This window comes from Lutra lutra, chromosome 2 (genome assembly GCF_902655055.1).
Source record: "Lutra lutra chromosome 2, mLutLut1.2, whole genome shotgun sequence".
Classification (NCBI taxonomy): domain Eukaryota; kingdom Metazoa; phylum Chordata; class Mammalia; order Carnivora; family Mustelidae; genus Lutra; species Lutra lutra.
The window spans coordinates 41,579,661-41,607,429 of record NC_062279.1 but is presented as its reverse complement, the minus strand read 5'-3'; the positions used below and the strand labels follow the sequence as shown (position 1 = coordinate 41,607,429).

Sequence of the window (27,769 nt, the reverse complement as noted above, 5' to 3'; positions counted from 1 at the left end):
AGCCAAACATATATCATTATAAGGTTCCATGTATATGAGAAGTCCAGTAAAGGCAATACTATTGAGACAGAAAGGAGATTAGTGGTGTCTGGGGATGGGGTAAAAACAGAGTGACTACAAAATGGTCATGGAGGATCTCTTTGGGGTGACAGAAGTGTTCCAAAACTGGATTTTGGTGATGGTTGCACAATTCTGTAAATATGCTAAAAAATAATTGAATTGTACACTTAACCCAGGTGAGATTAACCAGATGTTAAAAATCTACCTGACAGGATGTGAAAATCATCTGATGTTATTAATATACTTTTAACTTGAATGTCATATATTTGCAGAGACCAGCACGGATAGCACTTAATAAATATTTGTGAATTCATAAATTGAATAGGAGAAATAGTCGTGAGCCAGGATAGTTGATCCACTATGTATATAATCAGTAAACAGAAGATGGACAAAACGTCAGTCCACATAAAATCATTTCCTGATGACTCTGAGAGACCATTCTAGAAATCAACTCCTCTTTGCACCCCATATGCTTCTCTAATCTGATTTCTCTGGCTCTGTTGATTCAATTCTGTCTGAAGTAATTAGAGCTTTTTGGTTATCATATTTGGTATTTTAGTAAAAAAAAATGGGGAATAGAATAATTTGAAGGACTCTGATGACTAATAGCTGTAATTATACATCTGGCTATGATTCCCTCTGTGGTGTTAAAGCTGTCTTACTCCCACACTAAAAAAAATCCTGTGTAACTTGGATTTCCTTACAGCTTCCTCCTCACCTGATGTCAGCAATTTCATACCTCGGCAAATTCAACATTCATAAACCACCAGAGCACCTGCTGTTGTTCTTATTTCTTTTCTTGATCTTACATTGCTATGATCAACAAGCATGCAGATACTTGTGCTCACTATCTTGATGTCAAATTTTAAGACCAGTGCCAACTGTGATCAATTGGTGGGGTTGTGTTGAGAATGATTCCGAAGTCAAGTACAGGTTGTGGAAAGCATCCCATGAAGAATTAACACTGCCACAGAATTAACACTGATGCTATGTGGTCCTATAAAAATTCCCATTCTAGAAGCTCAGTCTCTTACTTCACAAATCCAGAATTCTCCATGTGAAGGAGTCCACTTCTAATCTGAAGGTTGTCACGGACCCCTTATTAAACTGGCAATCTATTCCATTTCCTTCCCCACAACATAATTTTATCTTTTTCTTCTAGTTTTATCACAGACTATTAGAGCTCAGAAGGAGAGAGAAGAGAGAGAGAGGGAACAAAGTGGACATCTATACTTACTGTACAGTTTCTATGTGTCAGGCACTGTAGGAAGTACTTATATACTTGATTTCATTTAATTCTCACAAGAACCTTGTGAGATAAAACATTATCATCTGCATTAGTGACAAGCTAAGGTTCAGGGTTAGGTTAAATTACACATCAGGACAAAGAGCTAGGAAATGGTGGTTTGAATTTAGGTCTATTTTACTTATTGTGTGATAAAATTTGTACACCACAACCCTTAAAGTTAAATTCTAGATTAAGATTAAGTTCTAGATATGGTATAAGTGGCTGACTGAAATTCACAGGGCTACTTTGTAGCTAACAAAAAACTGGAACCCAGGGTTTCTATTTTTGATTCTAGTTTTCTTAGTTGTCTCTCTAGGGGAACCAATTAATGACTTTGAATCTAACTCAGTTTCCTCTGTAGACTCTGATTCTATGCCTTGGTATAAGGTGATGCTATGCAAACTAAGAAACGAAACCAAACCAGTGAAACATACTGGGCTTGAAAAAGCAAGACCCTCCAGTCAGCAGTTTTAAGTTTAAGCACATTTGGCTTCTTCTCATAGTCTGTGGCCTTGGATGCCAGCGCGTGATGCACACTCACGGCGTTTTTCAAATCCTCTTCAGACAGGGCTTTTTCTGGTTTATATTCATCCTATAGATGGATACAAAGAAAACCAAGACAAGATCATGTTCAGAATTCACCTCCTCTTTTTATAAGGGAAAAAACCCCTCTAAAGCTAAAAGAAAAAAAATTAGAAAATCCAAGAAAGTGCATGAAGAAAGTGACATGTTATAAAAACAACTCTTTGCTACTTCAGATACCCATCAACAGAATTACACTGATGGTGTAAACCATGCCATTGTTTTCTTTACTCTAAAGATACTGTATTTTCTTGATACTTTCTTTTGAGTCCAATATTATCAAAGGAAAATGAACAGTAAAACAAAATGATTCCTCTAGCTGTTCTTTGAAAGAGAAGAGGAAAATCAGTTTACTGTTCAGGAGAAGCTTAGCTGTATTATATAATAAATTGGGAAAATGGATAAAATTATATAAAACGGAAGGTGTCCTGTGCAGATGCACTTTTATCTTTAGGAATGAATTACACACAATTCACAGAATTTATAAAGGTTTTCTATATGGCTTCCCTCCAAAATAACAACAACAAAAATTCCAACTAGTACAATAATGAGAATTTAAAGCAAATTTGATTATTATTATCATACTCTTACATTTAGTAGTTTCCCTAGGTCCCTTAGAATAAAAAAAGACTTCAAAGAAAGCAATTAAATACAGTAGGCATTATGAACTGTTTTAGGAGATGTTTTCTAGGGTGTAAGGTCCCTTCTTTCCCCTTCTTGTAATCTGTCAGACATGATGCTAAATAAACCTGCATTTCTGTGAAGAAAACATACATAAGCACACACTCCTCTTCTTACCTTCTAATTAGTTAAAAAAAAATCCTAAAAGGAAGACATTATCTATTCTCTTATGACAGTCTGGTTTTATAAATTTCCAAAAAAACAATGACACTTCCTTCTTAGTTCTTAGTTACTTCCTTCTCCCAACACCTCCACAAATCAAGCAATTCAACAACTATTGCTATTAATTCAAATAGAGTGAGAAATCAACAGAAACAAACGTTGATCCTATAATGATCGGTCAGTGACAGTTCTGAGAGACAAAGGTAAGAAAAACCTAAAATACGCAGTGAATACCAATAGGAATATAAAGATTACCAAAATTTATAATATTAAATGATGAAATTACTACTTTAAATTGCAACAAATCTATTTTATTAAGCCTCAGAGATTGTTGACAATGACAGTTTTCCAGAGTGGCATGATGAAGAAAGAAAATAAAAAGAAATCTTAAAATAAATACAATATATTTATACCTATCTGTTCTACAATTCCCATTACTGCATAAAGGTGTAATCTAGCTACATTTTGGGGTCTTGTCTTCTCTAAATGAGATTTTTTTCTTAGTGACTTAGCATTCCAAAGATTCACAAATCTCCTCCCAGGGGAACTGTCATTAGAGGAGGGAGTATCAATTAGAGGTAAAGCTCCCTTTCAACCTCATGATTGTGTTCAACAGAACCCTATATAGCTAAACATCCACTCATGTTAACCACTTACCTCCATATAGGAATCTGAAGCAGATAAGTAACAGGGAGTAGGTGTAAAAGACCAGGGCCAAAATTATCTTCAGAGAATTTATATGCTACCTCCATTTGCATACACACTGATCTCTAACACACTGCATAGGGATCAGCTTAGAAATTTCTGTGTATCATTTTTGATGTCTAGGTCCATGATGTAGCCTTTTATCTTAATTCCTTCTCACTAGTTTCTTTTGATTAATTTTTTTGTTTGAATTTAAGAGGACTACTTAAAAAAAATAAGAGGACTACTTAGTTCTTTTGCTTTTCTGATTTCCTCTTTAATTAAGAAAGAATTTAAGGCTAGAGTTTTTCCTCTGAGTACAGGTTGCACATAGTTTGAGAATAAAACGTATTTTTCATTGTTCCGTAGTTTGCAGTTTTATTTTTTGATCTCTTCTTTGATTTTAGTCATGTCAAATAGAATGTTTCTTAAGTTTAAGGTACCTAAGGTTTTAGTTATTTATCATTATATATTTCTAATTTTATTGGCTTCTGACCAGAGATTTTATAGTACTCTGTAAAATCTGTTATTTTTTCAAAATTTGTTAAGGTTTTCAAACCTTTGATTTTTGTTGATGTTCCCTGGAATACAGAAAAATATTATTCTCTGAGGGATGTGTGTTTTTATATTTATTGATTCAATCCCTCTATGTCCTTACATCATTTTTTCTACAAGTTCATCCTCTTGAGACAAATACACTGACCTTGTTCACTACATTGTATTTTAAGCTCTCCTTGCATTTCTAATAGTTTTTGTTCCACATTTTAGTTGCTATGTTGTTTGATGTATTTAGGCTTATGACCGTTACCTTTCTTACATGATGTGCTATTTATTACTCTAAAATGTTCTTTATCCAGTAGTGCTTAGTTATATAACATAGAAACTTAAAAGGCTCTTTCTCCCATAAAAATGTTCTAATTCTCTTCTAACAGTCCACATCAATAAGATTTTTAAAATCATTTAACTTCCCTCCTTCCTTCTCATTTTCCTAAACTTTGCTGAAATACTTCATTATGTTTGTTCTGCAATCTTATTAAAATTACCTTGTGTTATGTATTTTCTGTTTCAGGAAACCTTACTTCACACTTACATGTTCACTGAGTCTCTCCTTATTCTTTTAATTGCTCACTTACTTTCTATCTTTCTTCTATCTTAAGGTTTCAAGTATTTTTTTTTTTCTTCAGGTGAATGATACACTCTAGTTTTTATTTCCAAATGTCTTCCATTTTCTTTGACAGGTATAGAGCTCTTGGTTGCAGTTCTCTTCTACTCAGTAATCTATAGATGCTATTCTATTGCTTTCTACCTTCCAGTTTTATAAATGTCTCATGCTAGTCTGATTCTTTTTTCCCCCATATTACTGTATTTTCTGTAGGAGTCTTACAGAGATTTCTCTTTATTCTCAGAATTTAGGGATTTTTTTCTAGGCTATGCCTTAATATTCTCATCTGCCCAGTTCGGAATGAAAAAAATTCCTACCCTAATATGATTATTCACTTGGGCTGCTAACTGCTACTAGAAATAATCAACTCAGATGCACAGATGTGTGCCAGCATTGATTTATGGTCTCCAGCTATGGTTGTACACATTTCCAACTGACGATTCTTTCACATATCCATGATTTCTTTGTTGCATTCTGCCAAATATTCTGCAGTCTTTTCAACACCCCCTGACTCAGCACAACTGTGGTTAAGAGTTTAGGTGCCTGTTAGAACTCTCTAGGTTCAAATGACTAGTTCTAATATAATACTTAATGTTTTCATGACCTTAGGTTAATTAAACTTATTAAGCTTCACTTTCTAAGATTGAGAAGCAGTGATAATACTTTCCTCATAGAACTGTATGATGAAATTAAATGAGGTACTGTTTCTAAAACTCAATGTTCACAGCATATAGTAACCACTCAAATGCTAGCTGGTCTATTTTCCAATAATAATTTCTTAGTAACGTATAGTTTGACCTTGTATTTTATAAGGTCAAACTTATAAATATAAAACTTTCTGTTTACATACCAATATTTGGTGACCACCTTTGTTTTCTTTCTTCCTAAAACAGAAGAATCCTGCTCAAGGCTAACCCTCCATCGACCCTTCCTAGGAGCTTATTTCATTATTATCATTCTTCTCTGTTTTTAATTATCCTCTATCTTCTGGCTTTCCCCCCAAAGCCTAAAAGTACACTCCAAGTCTCTTATCTTTGTAAAATCATAGCTTCTTCTGAATATTGCTCTCTTCTCTGGCATCACCTCTTTTCCTTTAGATGAGTTACAAGTCCATCTTAGCTGTTTTTATATATTGATTTCCTGTTTACCTTTTAATCCATTGCAAACTGGAATTCATTTCTATGCTTCACTGAAAATCCTCTGGCAAAGGTCATCAATGACCTCTTAATTGAAAAATTCAATAAATTATTGTCTGTTCTCTTCATATGGCACCCAAAGAAGTCAACAATCTTTTTGAAATTCTTCCTTTGCTTCTATTAAAATACATCCCTGGTTTCTCTCCTACCTTGCTGAGCATTTCTTTGTTATCTCCTCTTTAGACAAACCTTCAGATGTTAGTTCTGTCATTGTCTTTCATCTTTTCTCATTCCCCAAATACCCCTTGGGATGATTACAATTGCTCTTATCTATTAAACTCCTACCTATATCATGATGTCTAACAAACTGCTATAGGTAGAATAAGAAACATGAGACCAGTTGATAGCTAATAATAATGAAAGATTTAAGCCTTTGAGCTTAGAGGAATATAAATATTCTTAGAACATATTCTCTATCTGCTGATATTTTCATTTAAAACCAAGCCTAAAGGATAACATTCTTAGACTTCTCTAAAAGTGCAAGGGATTTTAAAATGCAACATTTATTATAGCCCTAAGTAAAAGCAAACAGTAATTATCAAACTTGGGAGAATTGTACCATTGTGGCAGAAGAAGACTCCATTCTACAGCAGTCTCCAGAAGTACGATACACTGCCAGTTTACCTTATATTGGAAGGAAAATACTGCACAGGACAGAAATGGTAGACAAGATCTATATAGTTAGGATGAAACTGAAGTCTAGAAATTTTAAGTCTCACAAACTTCTGATTTTGTAGTTGATAGTAATATCACTTTACCATGAAAAAAAATAAGGAAAAATAGGAGAGGATCAAGATACTGGAAAAGGAAGATACTGAGCTCACCCCCTCCCATGAATACACCAAAAGCTACAACTACTTATAGACAACCATCTCTGAGAACAAACTGAAGAATAGCAGAACAGATCATACACAACTAAGGATATAAAAAAAATCCACAAAGAGCTGGTAGGAGGGGCAGAGATGTTGTTTAGTCAAAAACTACACTCCTGGTTCATTGAGCCACAGAAAAAAGGGATTTCTAAACCAACGAGGGCCCTCCCTGAGGATGGAGGGTTCCAGGCCACACATTAGGCTCCACAGCCCAGGGGATCTGCATCAGAAAGATAAGCGCCCATGATGTCTGGCTTTGAAAATCAGTGGGGCTTGGATCTGGGGGTACTTAAGGGGCACACACATAACTCACTTGCTCCAAGTCCCAGCACAGAGGCAGCAGTTTCAAAAGTGCCTGGGTTAACAGAGAAGGAGATATATCAACTAACCTTAGGGTGCGTATCAGAGAGAGAGGGATCTGCTGGAATGTTCTCTGGGGATGGAAGTGCTGGCAGGAACCATTTCTGATGCTATCTACTGGGCTAGCACCATTCACCTAATGCTAACATTTGCCTGTGGACTTACACTGCCAAACTGCCTACCCCAAACCAGCATTCCCTCCCAAGTGGCTCCTTGCCCCACAAAACATGCTGATGGCCTCAGCTAGCATTAGTGACCCCAACCTAGGGAGCCACCCCTGCACACTAGAGCATCTGCAACAATCATAGCCGTACCTCACAGCCAGCTGCATCAGAAACCTATCCCACCCATCAGCACTCCTACAGTTGTCATATCCAGGCCTCTCAGCTAGCTATGTGGGGATCCAACCCAGCACACCAGAATGCCTGCAGCAGTCACAGCCAGAATGCTTGGCAAGATGGGTTAGGGGCCAACCCCACTCACCAGCATGTCTACAGTGGTCATAGCCAAGCCTCACAGACAAACATGTTGAGACAGTCCCATAAACTAGTGAGTCTGCCAATCCTGACCCAGCTACAAGAGAAGAGTTCACACTGCCAACACAAGGGCTTGAGTGACTAAAGTTTACACTACTTGGCCCCACAGGACACCTTCTGCATAAACCCACTTCTTCAAAACTGGGAGATGTAACTGATCTACCTAACACACAGAAACAAACACAGAAAGTTAACACAAAATGAAGAGATAAAGGAATATATTCCAAATGAAAGAACAAGACATTCGACAACTTTGTTTTTCCTTTTAAAATTGTTTTGACAATTATAGGTCATTTGCCTTTTCATGTAAATTTTAAAACCAGTTTGTATATACATAATAAAAAGCCTGCTTAGGTTTAAAAAAAAAAAAAGAAAGAAAGAACAAGACAAAACCCAAGAAGAACTACATGAAACAGACATAACCAATCTATCAGATAAAGAGTTTAAAGTGATAGTCATAAAGAGGCTCACTGAAATCAGGAGAAGAATGGATAAACACAGAAAGACAGAAAGTATAAAAAAGAATCATCAGAACTAAAGGATACAATAACTAAAATGAAAAACACACAAGAGGGAATCAACAGCAGATTAAATGAAGCAGAAGAATGGGTCAGTGATCTGGGAGACAAACAGTAGAAATCACCTATGATAGCAAAAAGAAAAAAGAATTTTAAAAATATGAGGATTACTTAAAAGACCCATGGAACATCAAATATACTAACATTCATATTAAAAACATCCCAGGAGGAGAAGAGAAAAAGGAAAAGAGACTCTATTGGAAGAAATAATGGGTGAAACTTCCCTAACCTGGAAGAAACAGACCAAGTTCAGGAAGCATGGAGAGCTTCAAACAAGATGAAACCAAAAAGGCCCATGCCAAGACATATAATAAGCAAAGTGTTAAAGAGAATCTTAAAAGCAGTAAGATAAAAGCAACTAGTTATATACAAGGGAACCCCCACACAATGACCAGCTGGTTTTTCAGGAGTAACTTTACAGTCCAGAAGGGAGTGGCACAATATATTCAAAGTACTGAAAGGAAAAAACCTACAACCAAGAATACTTCATCTGGCAAGGTTATCACTCAGAACTGGAGAGATAAGGAGTTTCCCAGAAAATCAAAAGCTAAAGTAGTTCATCAACATCAAAATTGGTCTTACAAGAAATGTTAAAGGGACTTCTTTAGCACAAAAGAAAAGGCCATAACCAGAAAAATAAATATGAAAGAAATAATTTTAGTGTTAAAGGTAAACATACAGTAAAAGTAGTGGATCAAGTACTAACAGAGCTAGTATGAAGGTTAGAAGACAAAAGCAGTAAAATCATCTAGACCTAAAATAATTAGTCAAGGGACAACAATAAGATGTAAAATGAGACATCAAAAATAAAAAAACATGGTGGGGGAATGGGGAGATGTAGTCCTATTACAATGTACTGGAACTTCAGCCACTAGCAATTTAAAATAGTCTGCCATATATAAGATTATCAACATAAATCTGCTATCATCTATCACCATACAAAGTTTTACAGTATTATGCACCATATTCCCTATGTTATCCATTGTATCTGCCTGTCTTATTTATTTTATAACCAGAGGTATGTACCTTTTCACCCCCATTCCCCTGGTTTGTCCATCCCTCCAACCCCCTCTACTTTGGCAACCACCAGATTGTTATCAGTATCTATGAGTCTATTTCTGTTTTTTTGTTGATTTTTTTTTTGTTTTTTTTTTTAGATTCCACATGTAAGTGAAATCATATGCTATTGGTATTTCTCTGACTAATTTGACTTAGCATCATATCCTCTGAGTCCATTCATGTTGTTGCAAATTATAGTATTTCATTCTTTTGTATGTCCTAATAGTCAATTGTATGTATGGATACACACAGGCACACAGACACACAAACACACACCCCACATCTTTATTCATTCATCTACTGATAAGCACTTAGGTTGCTTATATATCTTGGCTATAGTAAAAAAATGTTGCAATGAACTTGGGGTGCATATATCTATTCAAATTAGTGTTTTTGTTTTCTATAGATAAATACCCAGGCATAGAATTGCTAGCTCATATGATGATTCTATTTTTAATTTTTTGAGGACTCTCTATACTGCTTTCCATCAACTTCTTGCATTCTCACCCAGCAGGGCGCAAGAATTCCCTTTTATCTGCACCCTTGCCAACAATTGCTGTTTCCTCTCTTTTTGGTAATAGTCATTCTGACAGGTGTAAAACTCATTGTTATTCTGATTACTATTTCCCTGATGATTAGTGATGAGCATCTTTTCATGTATCTATTGGCCATCTATATGTCTTCTTTCAAGAAATGTCTATCTATGTCCTCTGCCCATTTTTTAACTGGATTTTTTACTTCTCCATACTGAGTTGTGTGAGTTCATTACATAGTTAGGATAATCCCATACCAGTGGTATAATTTGCAAATATCTTCTCCATTCAGTATGTTGCCTTTTCATTTTGTATGGTGATAGATGGTAGCAGATTTATGTTGGTAATCAGTTCCTAATGTATACATATGTTGAATGACTGTGTTGTACACCTGAAATGAATATATTATATGTCAACTACATTTCAATTAAAAAAAAAAAAACAAAGACCTAATAAAAACAAAGTATGCTTGGCATTCTGAACTCCCACTAGAAATTTAAGCTCCAAGTTCATAAAACATGAGCAAATTCCAGAGTGAGAATGGAAACACCAGGATTGACAACTGGATAAAAAGAAATGACTTTATCCTACAGATTTATTCTGACATCTTTATTTTTCATCACTTAAAGTAGAAGAGAGTGTTTAAGTGATGGAATTGGGAAAGAAGAAACATGGGATAAATGATCATCAAACTACTTCAAACTTAAGAGTCTTTGCTATGCAAACTATAATATGAAACAGCAAAATAAATACAATCAAGAAATTTTCTGCATGAAGAGAAAATACTCTGCAACATTTAACTACTATCTATTTTTTCAAACAAATGAAAGATGACAGTGATGCCTAAAAACATGTTACTCTCCTTCCGTGTTCAGCTGTAATATACAACTTTTTTATCTAGTGTGACTCATTAGAGCATTCCACCACCCTATAAATCACCAATAATGTGATTTTACATTATTTATTTTAAATTCATTTAAAGTATAGAATGAAAAGCTTTCTATTTTTTTCCCCCTAAGAGGCTTGTTAATTAAACATCTTACAAAGTTGAATCATAACACACTAACACAGAAATCATCTCCATATATACAAATAACTGGTATCAGTCTGAAATCTTGTATTCTCAGGTAAATATAAAGTCCCATTTGGAAGTGACCAAATCTCGACAGAAATTCTTCAACATCAATTGAAAAGATTCTCAGATTCCAGTTTTCAAAATAATACTTCATACCTTATTAAATAGGTAAAATTGGTATACCTAATTAAAACAATTTAAAGCAATGTTGAAATGGTCTTGATATCCACTGAGACAATAAAGACTGAAAAACTGAGAACAAATTCTTGTTTGAAACTATGACGATATTAATAAAAATGTTAATAATTAAAGGAAACTGGATCCTAGACAGTCTATTAATCTTTGATTTTTAAAAGGCATTAAAAGGTTTTTTATAACTTGATGACTCTTTTTTTAAAAATTCTAAATATTTCTGGTTAGATCGCTTTCTAAAAATCATTCAGTGTCTTTTTTCCCCCCTAGGGAGCAAATAAAGTGCTATGCTTCCACAAACATGGGAAGTGAGGAGTAAGAGTATATGAAATGAAGGCATGTTTTAGCTCATCACTCAACTAATTACACATTTGACAATTGGTTATTTGTAGAATTTTTTTTTTTAAAGATTTTATTTATTTGACAGAGAGAGATCACAAGTAGACGGAGAGGCAGGCAGAGAGAGAGAGAGAGGGAAGCAGGCTTCCTGCTGAGCAGAGAGCCCGATGTGGGACTCGATCCCAGGACCCTGAGATCATGACCTGAGCCGAAGGCAGCGGCTTAACCCACTGAGCCACCCAGGCGCCCTATTTGTAGAATTTTAAAAATTGAAAGGAGACTGAGGGATCTTTTCATCTAATTTTCTGTTAGGTAAGCAATTTTAGTGTCAGAAAAATATGACCTATATTATAGTAATATAGAGAATTAAGAGAGAATAAACAAGTTAAAGTCAAAGCGTTCAAGATATTTCCATTATACGCTACAATAATGTGGAGGTATTGGCCTGTAGTAGAAGTTCATTATGCACTGAATCAGTTTGCCCTATAACTCTCCTTAGTCTATACAGAGAGTGAGCACGTACAAATGCAGGATAATATGAAGGACTTGAAATGCTTTCTCAGTAAGGCCTTGGACTTCTGTGAAGCCCAGGAAATTTTCTAGGATCAGACTGGTGACTGAACTAGGAATTTAGGATCTATATATATTTATATATATTTTTAAAGATTTTATTTATTTGAGAGAGAGAGCTCAAGTGAGTCCACAAGTAGGCAGAATGGCAGGCAGAAGAAGAGGGAGAAGCAGGCTCCCGCTGAGCCGGGAGCCAGATGTGGGGCTCGATCCCAGGACCCTGGGATCATGACCTGAGCTGAAGGTAGACGCTTAGCCGACTGAGCCACCCAGGCGCCCCTAGGATCTATATTTTTAATGATTCCAGAATTGAACTTAAGAGTTAGATAGAGGTGATAACTATCATCAGCCTTTGAAAAAGCTAATAGGATTCCTTGACTTAACATATGAACAGACTTAGACTTAAGAAGTGTCTAAGTTTATAAGCAGAAAAAAAATATCTCAAGCACCCTTCATACTTCTTCCATTTTTCTATTTTTATCAGTAGGAGGCTGTCTTCTGCTTTCTTCACAGTTCTAAGCATCACTAACATGTGCTTGTTATGATGTGGCCACATTGATGTGTGTCTCATCCACCCTACTGTCACTCAGTTCAGAGCCCTGTGAGATCAAGTTAGTGTCTAATTCATGTTTCCCTTTACAACTTTCACATGACTGATGGGGGTATAATATTTATTGAAAGGAAGAAAGAGAGGGAAAGTGAGAGGGAGAAGACAAACAGGGAGAGAGAAGCACTGCCTAGGTTGCTGAGTAGCAAATAGGGAATGAAGTTGTGTTCTGGACCTATCTCAAGCTTGAATAACTTGGAAGAAACCACAAAGCACTGCATCATCTCTTCATGTAGGGACAAAACAATTCTTCAGGAATAAACTAATTTCTATTTACTGGGCATTTGAATGAGAATTGTGTTTTATTTTTCTTATTATTTATTTTATTTTATTTTATTATTATTATTTTTAAAGATTTAATTTATCCATTTGAGAGAGTGAGAGAGAGTATGAGAGTGGAGAAGGTCAGAGAGAGAAGCAGACTCCCTGCGGAGCTGGGAGCCCAATGCGGGACTTTATCCAGACACTCTGGGATCATGACCCGAGCCAAAGGCAGTTGCTTAACCAACTGAGCCACCCAGGTGTCCCAGAATTGTGTTTTTAAACAGAAATCTTCAGAGTACAGCTTATAGGTCTTAAGCCCAAGCAACCAGGTGTATTTCTAGCTATAGTGTCTTTTTATAAATTTACAGTCTTTTAGAATTGCTATTATTTCCAGAATACCTCTTATATAATGGTCACATTTCTCTGCTGGACTATGTCATTCAACTAAATTATAACTAGTGAAAACTTGGATATTATCATCATTCTCCCAAGGAAACACTAGGCTTCAAAGCCTAGTTAACTTTTTCTTTCACGCACTGTCCATTGTTTTAGAGAATGAGAGAAGTCCGGACACTCTTTCCAAAGGGTGAAAAAGCACAGAGCCAGCAGTTTCACGAAAGGAAATAAAAAAGCCCTGAGCATACAGGAAAGCTTTTTGCTCTCAGGGACAAGCCAGCTTCCGGCACTATATCAGCCCCAGACTGGCCGTTATCATCACAGTCAGAAGATTTAAGTCATCAGTGCCTTTCTTCTGCCTGGTCCTGGCTCACTCCTGATGCCACCTCTATGTCAAACACTGCAAAAACAAAAACAAACTCTCTTCCCAATCAGATTTTAAAAACCTTATTAGCAGTTGGAACAAACCTCTCTTCCAAATAATCCAAGGAATGAAGAGAACATTTTGCTACGAGCACAGAGAGTTCCTAGGATGTTATGACGGAAAACTAAATTTTTAGATAATGAACTGATTTTTCACCTTTGAAAGACCTGGTGAAGACAAATATAGTCAGGTTTGAATAGCTGTTTTCTAGACCCTTGAGATAAGAGACATTAGAAGACTCTTAAGAGCCTGGTTTGGAGAATGCAATATCAAGTAATTAATGCCATGTATCAACCAGCAACCTATACCCATTTCTCTTAACCATTCCATCAACCACCTGACAATTTATTTTAAGAGTAACATAGTTCAGTTTTGTCACCACCAGACCCATAATAGAAATACCGTCATAAAGCTTACAAAAAAATACTTTGAAGAAAAAGGCACAGACTAGCAAGGTCAGGCACAAAGCCCATGATAGAAACCAACAGAGAACTTTTGAAGCTCTATAATAGCAAAGGCTTGTCTAAGCCTTTAGCTAGCAGATGACTTATTCTCAGTTAGCAAATGGATATGAAGTTAATACCTGAATATTGACAATGATGGGTCATCAAGATCAACAAGATTTTACTAATTTTATCATCATTTCATAGCAATTTCAAAATTTTAAAGCATATATAAACTATGTTAAAGTGATAATATTAGACTCTTCTGTAATGAATACTTTATATTCCAATAATAATAATCATTAATAGGGTATACATTTCTTAGGCATGAGCTGGCTTGGGTTCAGGGATACTGAAAGTATGAGAAGCAAACAATGATACGAGTGCATTCTTACTTAGCTGGAAGACAGACAAAACCACTCTATCATAAATGCCCTATTTTGGTATACCTAAGAGAGTTTTCTAGAAACTGTAATCAGTTATTCACCCAACTTTATTCCATTTACCCTATGTTTTTTTTTTCCACCTACACACTTGGTTTATATCATATCACTAGCCATTCATTGCATGAGACCGATCTTATCTACATTGTAATACTAAGCTTTTTTAGGGGGTAGACACCATGTTTGTTTCTTACATAGCTCTCAATATGATATTTTATAAATCGTTCTGACATTACTATTGTGATACTCTGTGGATCTACTTTTTGCTTGAAGGAGATAAATGTGACTAAGTGATATTAAGCAAGGGGACCAGAAAGGGAAATGAGGTGGTCATGAAGACGACTGTGTGTAACCTGAAGAAGCAAAACAACAGCTTTGGATAATGTCAGATATTGTCTAGGGGAAAAGAAGAAAGAAAAAAGACTTATTTTATTTTAAAGAGAAATCAGTAACAGGAAAGGAAAAGAGATTCAATAGAAATGAGTTAGAAACTGGGGATGTTATTGGTAAAAGTCACAAAAAGGGAGTATCAGAAAAGGGGGAGTGGAGGGAAGATCAAAGTGGAAGCTATAAAGCAAGTCTCTTCATAGTAGCTGTCTATATACTTTGTATCTCTCCCCTCCTTTTTTAAAGATTTATTTATTTATTTGAGGGGGTGCAGGGGCAGAGGGAAAGGGAAAATCTCAAGCAGACTCCCAGCTCAGCATGACCTGACGAGGGGCTGTCTCCGCCCTGCGATCACAACCTGAGCAGAAAACGAGAGTTGGATGCTCAACAGACTGTAACACTCAGATGCCCCATCTGCCTGTATGTCTTTAACTCTCAGTGCATTTTGGCCTCCGTACCTGCCACTCTGCTCAAACTGTTTCACCAATAATTTCCTTGTTGGTAAATTCAAGTGACACTTTCCAATTCCTATCTTACTTAACCATCTTACAACATGGAATGCTGTTACCATCTGTTGACATCTGTAGTATCTCATCTCTGTCTCTCAGTTTTGTTCTTGGCTCTTTCTGGTTACACTGTTTAGGCTCCTCAGGTTCCTTCACTTTCTACTGACATTAGAAAACATATGAAGTGCCTGTATTCCACTAGTTCTATCCTCCATCTTCTCTTCACTCTATTTTGAGTAACATCACTTATTCCAATGGCTGAAATCATTAACTAGTTTTTGATGTCTCACCAGATGTGTATTTCTAGGTTTCCTCCTCAGCTCCAGATCTGAATAACTGTTTATTGGACATATCTATTTATTATTCCAAAGACACCTTGAATTCAACACTTCTAGTTAGATTATGTTTCCCTCTTTCTGTTACCCCTATAATCCCTATAGTTATACCTACTGTAGTTTAAGCTCATCTGATCTCTCTCGATGATCGAATCTTACTCAAGTCCTCCCTATCCTATAGCCAGACTGATCTTTCTAAAATATATATCTGATCATGTCACATCCTATTTACACATTTTTCGAAGATTTTGTTCATTTATGTATTTGTCAGAGAGAGAGAGAGAGAGCACAAATAGGCAGAGTGGCAGGCAGAGGCAGAGAGAGAAGCAGGCTCCCCGCTGAGCAAGGAGCTGATGGACTCGATCCCAGGACCCTGGGATCATGACCTGAGCCAAAGGCAGAGGCTTAACAGCCTGAGCCACACAGGCATCCCCCATTTATACCTTCTGATAGCTCCACATTGCTCTAAGATGAAATCTAAACTATGAAACATAATTTTCTAGGCTATTTCATATGCCTTGGATACTCTTTATACTCCGCTGAACCTGCAGCTTCTCAAATGTGTTGTGGTCTCTCACAGTTAGGCATCCACACAGGTTTCTCCCTGTCCCAATCCTCTGTATGATGAAGTTATATTTGTCTTCAAATGTAGGCTTAAATATCACTTACTTCATGAATTCTTCCACAATCTTCCTTTCTCTTCCCGAGGCTTAGTTAAGTGTTTCCATACCATACCTTTAGTAGCACATATCAAATTGCATTCAGATTGTTTTTTTGTTTTGTTTTGTTTTCTTTTTTTTTTTCTCTGTCTTCAGACAGAGTATAAGCTTCTTTAGGGACTATATCCTGCTCACAATCATGTCACTAGTGTATAGCACTTTGAAAAGCCAGCATAGTCCTAATCTAATAGATGTATTCACTATGGATTTTCTTCCTAGTATGGCCCTCTGTATTGGAATGGTAGTTTATTTGCCAAAGTTCAGCTGATAATGGATGCGTGGGTTACTTTTAAGTGTCCATCCAGGAATCACGAAATGGTTGGAATGTTGACATTTTCATGGTCTTTCATGGTTTATGGGAATAATAAGGAAGAATAAACGAAAATGAGTCCATGTTAGAAAATCTCAAAAAGTTACTTTTTTTTTTAAAGATTTTATTTATTTATTTGACAGAGAGAGATCACAAGTAGATGGAGAGGCAGGCAGAGAGAGCGAGAGAGCGAGAGAGAGAGGGAAGCAGGCTCCCCGCTGAGCAGAGAGCCCGATGCGGGACTCGATCCCAGGACCTCGAGATCATGACCTGAGCCGAAGGCAGTGGCTCAACCCACTGAGCCACCCAGGCGCCCCAAAAAGTTAGTTACTTTAATTATAGAAGATGATTAGAGATAGTTTCATATTTCAGTAAAACAGTAGCTAGAGCCAGGGAAGTATAGTAAGAGAGAGAAAGTAACCATTAGTTCTTACCATAGCAGGAGATTAAAGAAAAAGAGAATAAGCTATTGCATAGTTGCTATGTAGTAGCCACAAGTAAGCTGAATCTGGTTGAGGATGTAAAGTTAACTAGTCATTTCTAGCTGAATGATCACTGAAGTAAGCTGGCTTAGTATGTTAGCTAACCCATTTCCTACCTCTTTGATGTGTGATGCTTGGATTGAGAAATGATTATTCTCTTCAATATTAGATAAAAAAGCAAGCTTTGTAACGACATATTTTTTAATAGAAGAATAGTCATGAGAGGGTTATAAACACACAGGCAGGATTATAAGCTTTAGAGGCATCAGATATTTATTAACTCTTTAATTTCTTATAGCAGTCACTGAAAACCTTTGTTATTGGATAAGCCTCTTTGGTTGGGATGGATGTGGGGAAGGAGGCTGAATGAATGGAAACTGAGGATTCAGAGCTCTTTCTCAGTATAATTTAAGCTATGCCTCTAATGATTTTTTTTCACTTTTAATGAGGAAATACTAACTGAATTGTTCCACATGGGTAAAAATCATTAGGTTATTTCATAGTTGAGAAGTGTTGATGAAAAAATTAAACATAAATGATAAGCATCTGATAATGGAATGAGCACCTAAATATTACATTATTTAAATGAGAGAGGGGTTTTGTGTGTGTATGGTGTGTATATGTTTATAATAAAGGGAAGGTGGGCTTTAAAGGAGTGAGCTGCCAATCATTATGAACTCTTTAGAAGATTTACTTGATTAATTTATCAAGGGAGTAAAGGCCCTGTGTCCCCTCTCAGGGAATACTATCCCCGTCCCCAACCACCCACCCCTGACACCCACCCCGCCCCTTACTACCCCTTTAGGAGTCAAGATACTAGAAGTCATGATGTGGTAGGGAGCAGCGACAGAGGTCTGTCCACCTGAGAAAAATGGAAGGAACCCAGTATAGAATAATTACTGGAAGGCTTTGGACAGGAATCTTTAATGCTGAGAAATTTATATGGAGTGAAAAGGCACGAAAAAAAAAAAGAATCGTGGGCAATCTAACTTTGGAGCTCTAATACAAACTGATGCTAAAAATTCAAAGTTCACAAAGTCATTCCCTGGTCAATATTTAGCCCTTTTTCTTTGGTAGTTGGATGAGTCAAACTCAATCCAATTCACTTAACTGAGGGAGAGGGCAACAAGATAGGAAAAGCTGGTAACTTGGAAAAGCATCTTTCTTTGCATTGCCTCTGTCAAATGCTGACTGCAAGAGCATTTTTCTCTCTTCTCAGGTTCACTCTGGTATGGAGTGGGTGGAAATCCTGTGGCTCGGTATTCAATGAAATGGTTTTGCCAAAGACAGCTATGCCCTTTACAGAGATTTTAGAGAAAATGAAAAAGTAAGCCAAGAGAATAGGATTTCTGCTGGGGAAACAGCTGTGCTATGTGAAATTTAATTTCAAAGGGTTGTTTCCTGCAGACAAAGCTAGCTGAAAGGACCAATGTGGGCCTAGCATGTACACACATGCTGCTTTGGCAGAGGCCAAAATGGTTGACTTACAAATTAGAAGCTGTGCTAGCTCCATAGAGAAATAAAGACAATACAAGGTATCTGACCATGTAAGAGCATGGATAATCTAATATCAATGAGTCTCCATTTCTCTTCTTGTTTTCTGACTCAAAGTAATATGTAAATTTTAAGAGGATACTGCAAATTCTTTGTAATCTTTGGATTTCAGCTAACTCCACAACTTTTTCTGCAAAGGTGACTTATTGACAAAGAGAACTCTGGTCCAAGGTGAAGCATTCCAAGCTCTAATATTCCTTACCTAATCTATTACAAAAGGAAGAAAATAAAAGGGTTTGTGTAAAATATGGTCCTTCCCAATGTAGACATCTAGAAAAAAGCTCCAATAAAGAATAGAACAGAAGAGAATTATAAAAGTGTTCCTTACAAAGCTGCTCTTGTAATATGTAAAATATTGATACAGAATATAATAAAATGCACTCAAAGTCCTTCTTTGGACTGGGAAGACTCCTAAGGATGGGTGGTTTTTAAAGCAAATTGTTCTTTCCATTTTATTATATAGAGCATTATTATAACACTTGAAATGTTTAAAATAAAAATAAGTTAAATATATTTCCCATTAGTGGTATCTCCATTCCAAAGCATTTTATTATATCAATGGTGCAAGTGTGGGTGCCACAATATAGGGGATGCTATCTCATTCAGTACTGTAGATGGCATATCGAAGGAAGGACTCTTTCCCAGAGAAACACACTTGTGAAACGACAGCTATAGAAGAATATTAAACGTGTAAGGGCATGTGTTTATACACTAAAAACAAAATGTTCGGGGCGCCTGGGTGGCTCAGAGGGTTAAGCCTCTGCCTTCGGCTCGGGTCATGATCCCGGGGTCCTGGGATCGAGCCCCACGTAGGGCTTTCTGTTCAGGGGGGAGCCTGCTTCCTCCTCTCTCTCTCTGCCTGCTTCTCTGCCTACTTGTGATCTCTGTCTGTCAAATAAAAAAAAAAAAAAAAGTTAAAAAAAAAAAAAAAAAACCAAAATGTTCAAAATGAATGGGAACTTTCTCTTCAAATATCCAAACACCAATAAGTAATGTGGTGAGAAGAGGCTGTGATGAGACAGATATTGTCGTAAATAACTGTTGGGAATGAATATTGGTTTTTGGCCTCTTCAGAAGGAATTTAGAATTATGTCCCAATAATTTTAAGCAGTTTCTATCCTGTCCCTGTGACCCATGACAGTACCAGGAATCTATCTTCAGGATATAAATAGATATGTGCACAAATACACGCACCATTATTTATAACTGAAAATCAACCAAAATGAGGGTATGTCTGAAAATGGGAAAAAGATGAAGTTATGGTAAACCTATTTAATGGAAAATATATTATAGGCAATTAAAAATGAATGCTTTTATAAACTTTACTAAGGAGAGAGGAAAAAAAATAAAACCATATGACTCTTATCATATCATAGTCACCAGATACCAGGTTAATGAAAAAATATGCTTCTGAAAAAATTTAAATTTAAGAATGCTTATGATACTAAGTAAAGTGAAAAGAAAAAGATGCCAAAACTATTTATCATAGTCCAAGTAGATTTAAAAATATTTTCCTAGGAGTGATGTCAGCAAGATGGCAAAATAAAAAGTCTTGGTTCCTGTTCCCCCAAAGAAACACAATTTAGCCATAATACATGCATCAAAATGCCTTTATGAAAATGTTAGAATGCAGTTAAGAGGCTGCAGTATTATGAGAAAAAAAGCCAAGAAGAACCACATTGAAATGGATAAGAACAATAATTTCACTTTATATGTTAGCCCCTCACTGAAACTACCACAGGTCAGCACCACAAGAAAATACCCTACCCCTTAACTACTCCCTCAGGGTAAAGTTAAGAGTGGAGAATGCCTCTAATGTTCTGGCTTTTTGGAAGGTTGCTGAAGGAATGGTTTCTGTCATGCCTCACTCAGAATTCTGAGTGAATCAGCATAGATTGGCTACCTGGAGGTTGCTGAAATTAAAGGAAAGTGGTGGATGGCTTGCTGCAGCCGGCACAGCTTGGTAAGATTGGGAGAAAAGTGCAAAACCCAAGGCTTCTCTCTAAAGAGAGAGATACAAGGATGGAGTGTATCTGGCATTCTTATCAGTGGGCTGCCCAAGGGAAATGGTAATTATCTTGACTGACTTGGGGCATTGCTGGGAACTGACATACTCTGGATGCCTGGTTGTCACAAAGAAGAAGAGAGAGATGTGGCTTCCTGCTGTAAAACCAGAGTAGTTGCACTACTACAAATAAACATGAGAGAGCAAAAATTACAAGCTCTTGAAAAAGAAGAATGCAAGATTGTCTACCTAAGAAACTGCATGCAGAGGCACAGAGAAGTTCCATCACTCAAAACAAGTTTCAAAGATCTTCGAAAATTAGCCAAGCAGATTGGCAAGGGTCTTCCCTATATGAAAATGGTCCATAAAGACTGAGAGGGGTAACTTTAAATGTGCAGATCCCAATACAAAATTATCAGACAAATGAAGAAACAAGTAGATAAGGCCTGATCAGAAAATCAAAATAAACCTCCAGAAACTGACCCCAAATAAGGAGAGGTATGTAAGTTATCTGATAAAAATTTCGAAGTAACCATTATAAAGATGCTCAATGTGCTCAAGAAAATGATGTGTGCACAACATGAGAATATTAACAAAGAGATAAAAAATATAAAATGGAACTAAACAGAAATTTTGGAGCTAAATAATAGGATAACTGAACTAAAAAAAAATCACTAGATGGGTTCAACAGCAGACTTGAGCAAGAAGAAAGGACAAACTTAACAGGCAACTTGAAATTATTCAAAGAAACACAAAGGAAAAGAAAAGAATGAAAAGCCTAATAGACCAATAGGACACCATCCACTGGACCAAAACACATATCATCAGAATCCCAGAAGGAGAAGAGAGATAGGGGTAGAAAGCTTGCAGAGAGTAATAATGGCCAAAAACTTCCCAAATCAGGAAAGAAATGGACATCTAGATCCAAGAAGCCCCAAAGTCTCAAATCTAGATGAACTCACTGACAACTACACCAAGACACATTATAATCAAATTTTCAAAAGTCAAAGATGAAGAGAATTTTGCAAGTAGCAAGAGTGACTCGTAATTTACATGGATCCCTTAAGACTCAAAAAATTTCTAAGCAAAAACCTTGCAGGTCATGAGAAAATAGGATGATATATCCAGAATGGTGGGTAACAAACAACCTATAAACCAAAGGTACTATATACAACAAATTAGTCCTTTAAAAAATTAAGGAGAGAGAAAGATTTTCCCTCATAAACAAAAACTGAAGGAATTTGTTACACCTAGACCTGACATACTTGAAGTGTAATGAAAACAAAATAAGAATCTGAAATGAAAGGATATCAAACTGCAACATGAAAGTATATGAAGTATAGATCTCACTGGTAAAGACATATATATAGACAAATACAGAGTAATGAAATACTGTAGCAGTGGTATGCAAATCACATATAATTATATTACACTTGAAAGAGAAATATATCAGAATAACTATAAACACAAAAACTTGTTAAAAGAATGATGACATCAGTATCATAAATCGTGCATGTTGTGGTAGGCAGTGAAAGTGTTTTTGTATGCGATTGAAAATGTTAAGTTGTTGTCAGCTTAAAAGAGACTGTTAGAACCATATACATAAAATATTTTATGTAAGCCTCATGATAACCACAAAGAAAATATGTACAAAAGATATACAAAAGACAATGAGAAAGGGATAAAAATATGTTTCTACAAAATATCAATAAAATGCACAGGAAGAGGGCACCTGGGTGGCTCAGTCCTTAAGCGTCTGCCTTTGAGTCAGGTCATGATCCCAGTGTCCTGGGATCAAGCACCACATTAGGCTCCCGGCTCTGCAGGAAGCCTGCTTCTCCCTCTTCTGCTCCCTCTGCTTGTGTTCCCTCTCTCACTGTCTCTCTCTCTGCCAAAAAAAAAAAAAAAAAAAAAAAAAAGCAAGCACAGGAAGACACTGATAGAGGAAAAAAGTGTCAAAAGGCTACAAAAAGACAACAATTTACAAAATGCTAATATTAAGTCCTTCACTATTAATAATTAAATGTAAATGGATTAGACTCTCCCACCAAAATACAGAGCGTCTCAATGGATAATAAAACAACACCCAACTATGAGGTGTCTATAAGAGGCTCACTTTATATTTAAAGGTGTATTTCTGTTAGAGTAGAAATAAATGAAATAGAAACCAGAAATATTGCAAAAAAAAAATCAACAAAACTAAGAATTGTTTATTTTTATTTAAAGTAGGCTCCATGCTCAGTGTGGAGCCCAACATGGGGCTTGAACCCATGAGCCTGAGATCAAGAGTGGGATGCTTAATCAACTGAACTACCCAGGCACCCCAAGAATTTGTTTTTTGAAAAGATTAATAAAATGGACAGTCCTTTAACTACACTACAAATAAATAAAATCAGAAATGAAAACAGACAGTATACAACTGATGCCACAAAACTAAAAGCATTATAAGAAACAACTATGAACAAGTTGGACAACCTAGAAGAAAGAGGTAAATTCCTAGAGAAATAAAATCTGCCAAGACTGAATTATGTAATTATAGAAAATCAAAACAGATCTATAACTAGTAAGCAGAGTAAATCAGCAATCAAAACCCTCCCCATGATGCAGAAACAATGAATCTTGGAACACTGAAAAAATAAAATAAAGTTTACATTAAAAAAAAACAATAAAAACAAACAAAAGACCCTCCCCAATGGAAAAAAGTCTAGGACCGGCTTACCCATAATTAAAGACGAGATTTATTTATTTATTAAAAAAGATTTTATTTATTTATTTGCGCATGTGCACGCAATAGAGAGAAAGTGTGAGCCAGAGACCAAGCACGACCATGGTGGAGGGGCAAAGAGAGAGGGAGAAGTAGACTCCCTACTGAGCAGGGACCTTGATGCAGGACTTGATCCTAGGACCCTGGATTCATAACCTGAGATGAAGGCAGATGCTTAACCAACTGAGCCACCAAGGTACCCTAAAGAAGAGTTTTAAAGAAGAATTAATATCAATTCTTCTCACGTTCTTCCAAAAATTGAAGAAGAAGGAATAGTTTTTGTTTTTGTTTTTGTTTTTTAAAAGATTTTATTTATTTATTTGACAGGCAGAGATGACAAGCAGGTGGAGAGGCAGGCAGGGGAGGGGAGAAGCAGGCTCCCTGCTGAGCAGAGAGCCTGATGTGGGGCTCAATCCCAGGAACCCGGGATCATGACCTGAGCCGAAGGTAAAGGCTTTAAACCACTGAGCCACCTGGGCGCCCCAGGAGGGAACAGTTTTAACTTATTTTATGAGACCAGCATTATCCTGATACCAAAACCAGAAAAAGATACATAGGAAAACTACAGGTCAATATTCCTGAAGAGTATAGATGCAAAAATCCTCAACAAAATACCAGCAAGCTAAATCCAATACTACATCAAAAGGAGTACACACTGTGACCACGTGAGATCTATTCCTAGGACGAAAAGATAATTCCATATATGAAAATCAATTAATGTGATAATCATATTAACAGAAAAAAGGTTATTGGCCAAATGATTATCTCAATAGATGCAGAAAAAGCATTTAATAAACATTCAAGACTTTTTAGTGATAATATTAAACAAAGAATAAAAGGAAATTATCTTACTATAATAAAAGTCATATATGAAAAGCTCACAGCTTACATTATATTCAATGGTGAAGAACTGAATGTTTTTCTTCTAAGAAAAGAAATAAGAAGCTCATTTTCACCACTTCTGTTCAATATAGTACTGAAGTCCTACCTGGAACGGGTGAGAAAAAGAACTAAAAGGCTTCCAAAATGGAAAGGAAAAAGTAACACATCCGTTCACAGATTTCATGACCTTATAAATAGGAAACTCTAAAGATTCCACAAAACAAAACAAACACCTGTTAGAACTAAGAAACCTATTTGGCAACATTGCAGGATACAAAATTGACATGTAAAAATCAGCTGCATTTCTATATACCAATAATGAACAATCCTGAAAGGAAATTAAGAAAACACTTCCATTTACAATAGCATAAAAAATAAATAAATAAATAAATAAAATACTTAGGAAGAAAACTTAATGGAGGGGAAAACCTTATACACTGAAAAATATAAAACATTGCTAAAAGAAATTCAAGACACAAATAAATGGAAAGGCATCTCATGTTCATGGATTTGAAGACAATACTGTTAAAACGTTCATATTCCTGAGGGGAGGAGTCAAGATGGCAGAGAAGTAGGCTGAGACGACATCAGGTAGCAGGAGATCAGCTAGATAGCTTATCAAACCATTGCGAACACCTATAAATCCAACAGGAGATTGAAGAGAAGAAGAGCAACAATTCTAGAAACAGAAAATCGACCACTTTCTGAAAGGTAGGACCGGAGGAGAAGTGAATCCAAAGTGATGGGAAGATAGACCACGGGGGGAGGGGCCAGCTCCTGACAAGCGGCAGAACAACGGAGCACAAAATCAGGACTTTTAAAAGTCTGCTCCACTGAGGGACATCGCTCCAGAGGCTAAACCGGGGTGAAGCCCACACAGGAACAGCATGGCCCCAGGTCCTGCGGGGTGACAGAAGGATCGGGGGTGTCTGAGTGTTGCAGAACTCGTAGGTATTAGAGCACGGAAGGCGGCTACAGAGACAGAGACGAGGAGTGAGCTCTTAACTTGGGGTTACCTTGAACTGTGATCCGTGGCACAGGCTACCGCTCTGTGAGAGGGGTCCCCACAAGATCCGGGGAGACCACCCCTGAAAGAGTTCAGGGATCTGCGGGAACGGAGACTCCAGGAAGAGCTGTGTGCCAGAGACAGAGATTTGGTCACAGGCTGGGTGAGCTCAGAGTGCAGCCAGAGGCCAAGGAGATGGGAGTGACTGAGCGCTTTTCTCGGAGGCCGCACTGAGGAGTGGGGCCGTGAGCCCCCTCTCCTCTGGACGCAGATAGGGAGGTCGCCATTTTCATTCCCATCCTCCAGAACTCTACGGAAAGCATTCAGGGAACAAAAATTCCCGAAAGGGAACTGGAACAGATTACTTAGCCTGGCCCCTGGGTAAGGGCAGTGCAATTCTGCCTCAGGCAAAGACACTTGAGAATCACTACAACAGGCCCCTACCCCAGAACATCAACAAGAAATCCAGCCAAGACCAAGTTCAATTACCAAGGAGAACAGCAGAATTCCAGAGGAGGAGGAAGCAAAGCATGGAAGTCATGGCTTTCTCCCCATGGTTTTTTAGTCTTGCAAAGTTAATTTTTTTTAATTTAATTTTTTTTTTCTTCTGCTAAATTTTTTCTAACTTTTACCCTTTCCTCTTTTAAGGTTTTTATAACTACTTTATCTTAACAATACCTTTCATAAAAAAAAATCTTTTTTGAAACTTCATTGTTATAGTCATATTTTATCCTTCATTGTATCTAACTTTATTTTTTGTATACACATAGGGTTTTTTCTTCTAAAAAATTTGGGGTACAACTTTATCTAATAGATAAAAATACACCCTAAATCTAGCACTGGACTTTTTCTAGTCTCCAGCCTGAGCAAATTCCCTCCACATTCTTTTTCTTTATTCTCCCAACCAACTTACCTTATCAACTCCTTTTTTAGAAATTAAAAAAATTTTTTTTCATCTTTATAGTCATATTCCATCCCTTCATTATATATGCTTTTCATCTTTAAAATTTTGGGAGGCAGTTTCTTCTAAGAGACCAAAATACTCCAAAAATTAAGTGGGTGACCCTGTTCTAGTCACCAGTATAATATATATATATATTTTTTCCCTTTTTATATTGTTTCTTTATTTGTTTTCTTATTTTAATTCTTTTCTTCTGAACTTCCTTTTACCCCCTCTCTCACTCCCACGATTTGGGGTGTCTTCTGATTTGATTAAAGCACATTTTCCTGGGGTCTTTGCCACCCTTTTAGTATTTTATTTGCTCCTTCATATATTCTTATCTGGATAAAATGACAAGGTGGAAAAACTCACCACAAAAAAACAAAAAACAAACAAACAAAAAAAACCAAGAGGCAGTACTTAAGGCTAAGGACCTAATCAATACGGACATTGGTAATATGTCAGATCTAGAGTTCAGAATGATGATTCTCAAGGTGCTAGCAGGGCTCGAAAAAGGCATGGAAGATATAAGAGAAACCTGTCTGGAGAAATAAAAGCCCTTTCTGGAGAAATAAAAGAACTAAATTCTAACCAAGTTGAAATAATAAAAGCTATTAATGAGGTGCAATAAAAAATGGAGGCTCTTACTGCTAGGATAAATGAGGCAGAAGAAAGAATTAGTGATATAGAAGACCAAATGACAGAGCATAAAGAAGCTGAGCAAAAGAGGGACAAACAACTATTGGACCACAAGGGGAGAATGCAAGAGGTAAGTGAGACCATAAGACGAAATAACATTAGAAATATTGGGATTCCAGAAGAAGAAGAAAGAGAGAGGGGAGCAGAAGGTACACTGGTGAGAATTACTGTAGAGAATTCCCCTAATATGGCAAAGGGAACAAGCATCAAAATCCAGGAGGTGCAGAGAAACCCCTCAAAATCAATAAGAATAGGTCCACACCCTGTCATCTAACAGTAAAATTTACAAGTCTTAGCGACAAAGAGAAAATCCTGAAAGCAGGCTAGGACAAGAAGTCTATAACATACAATGGTAAAAATATTGGATTGGCAGCGGACTTACCACAGAGACCTGGCAGGCCAGAATGAACTCGCATAATATATTCAGAGCACTAAATGAGAAAAACATGCAGCCAAGAATACTATATCCAGCTAGGCTATTATTGAAAATAGAAGGAGAGATTAAAAATTTCCAGGACAAATAAAAACTGAAAGAATTTGCAAACACCAAACCAGCTCTACAGGAAATACTGAAAGAGGTCCTCTAAGCAAAGAGAAACCCTAAAAGTAGTAGATCAGAAAGGAACAGAGATAATATACAGTAACAGTCACCTTACAGGCAATACAAAGGCACT

At 36.6% G+C, this 27,769-nt stretch overlaps 1 protein-coding gene across 1 annotated transcript in view; it reads right to left on the bottom strand.

Annotated features, from left to right (window-relative positions):
- Window positions 1–27,769, bottom strand: part of PSD3 (pleckstrin and Sec7 domain containing 3) — a 735,018-nt gene that overhangs the window by 51,524 nt on the left and 655,725 nt on the right. The window contains 1 exon segment of the mRNA XM_047717270.1: window positions 1,783–1,940. Within this exon segment, the coding sequence (XP_047573226.1) occupies window positions 1,783–1,940 (158 nt within the window).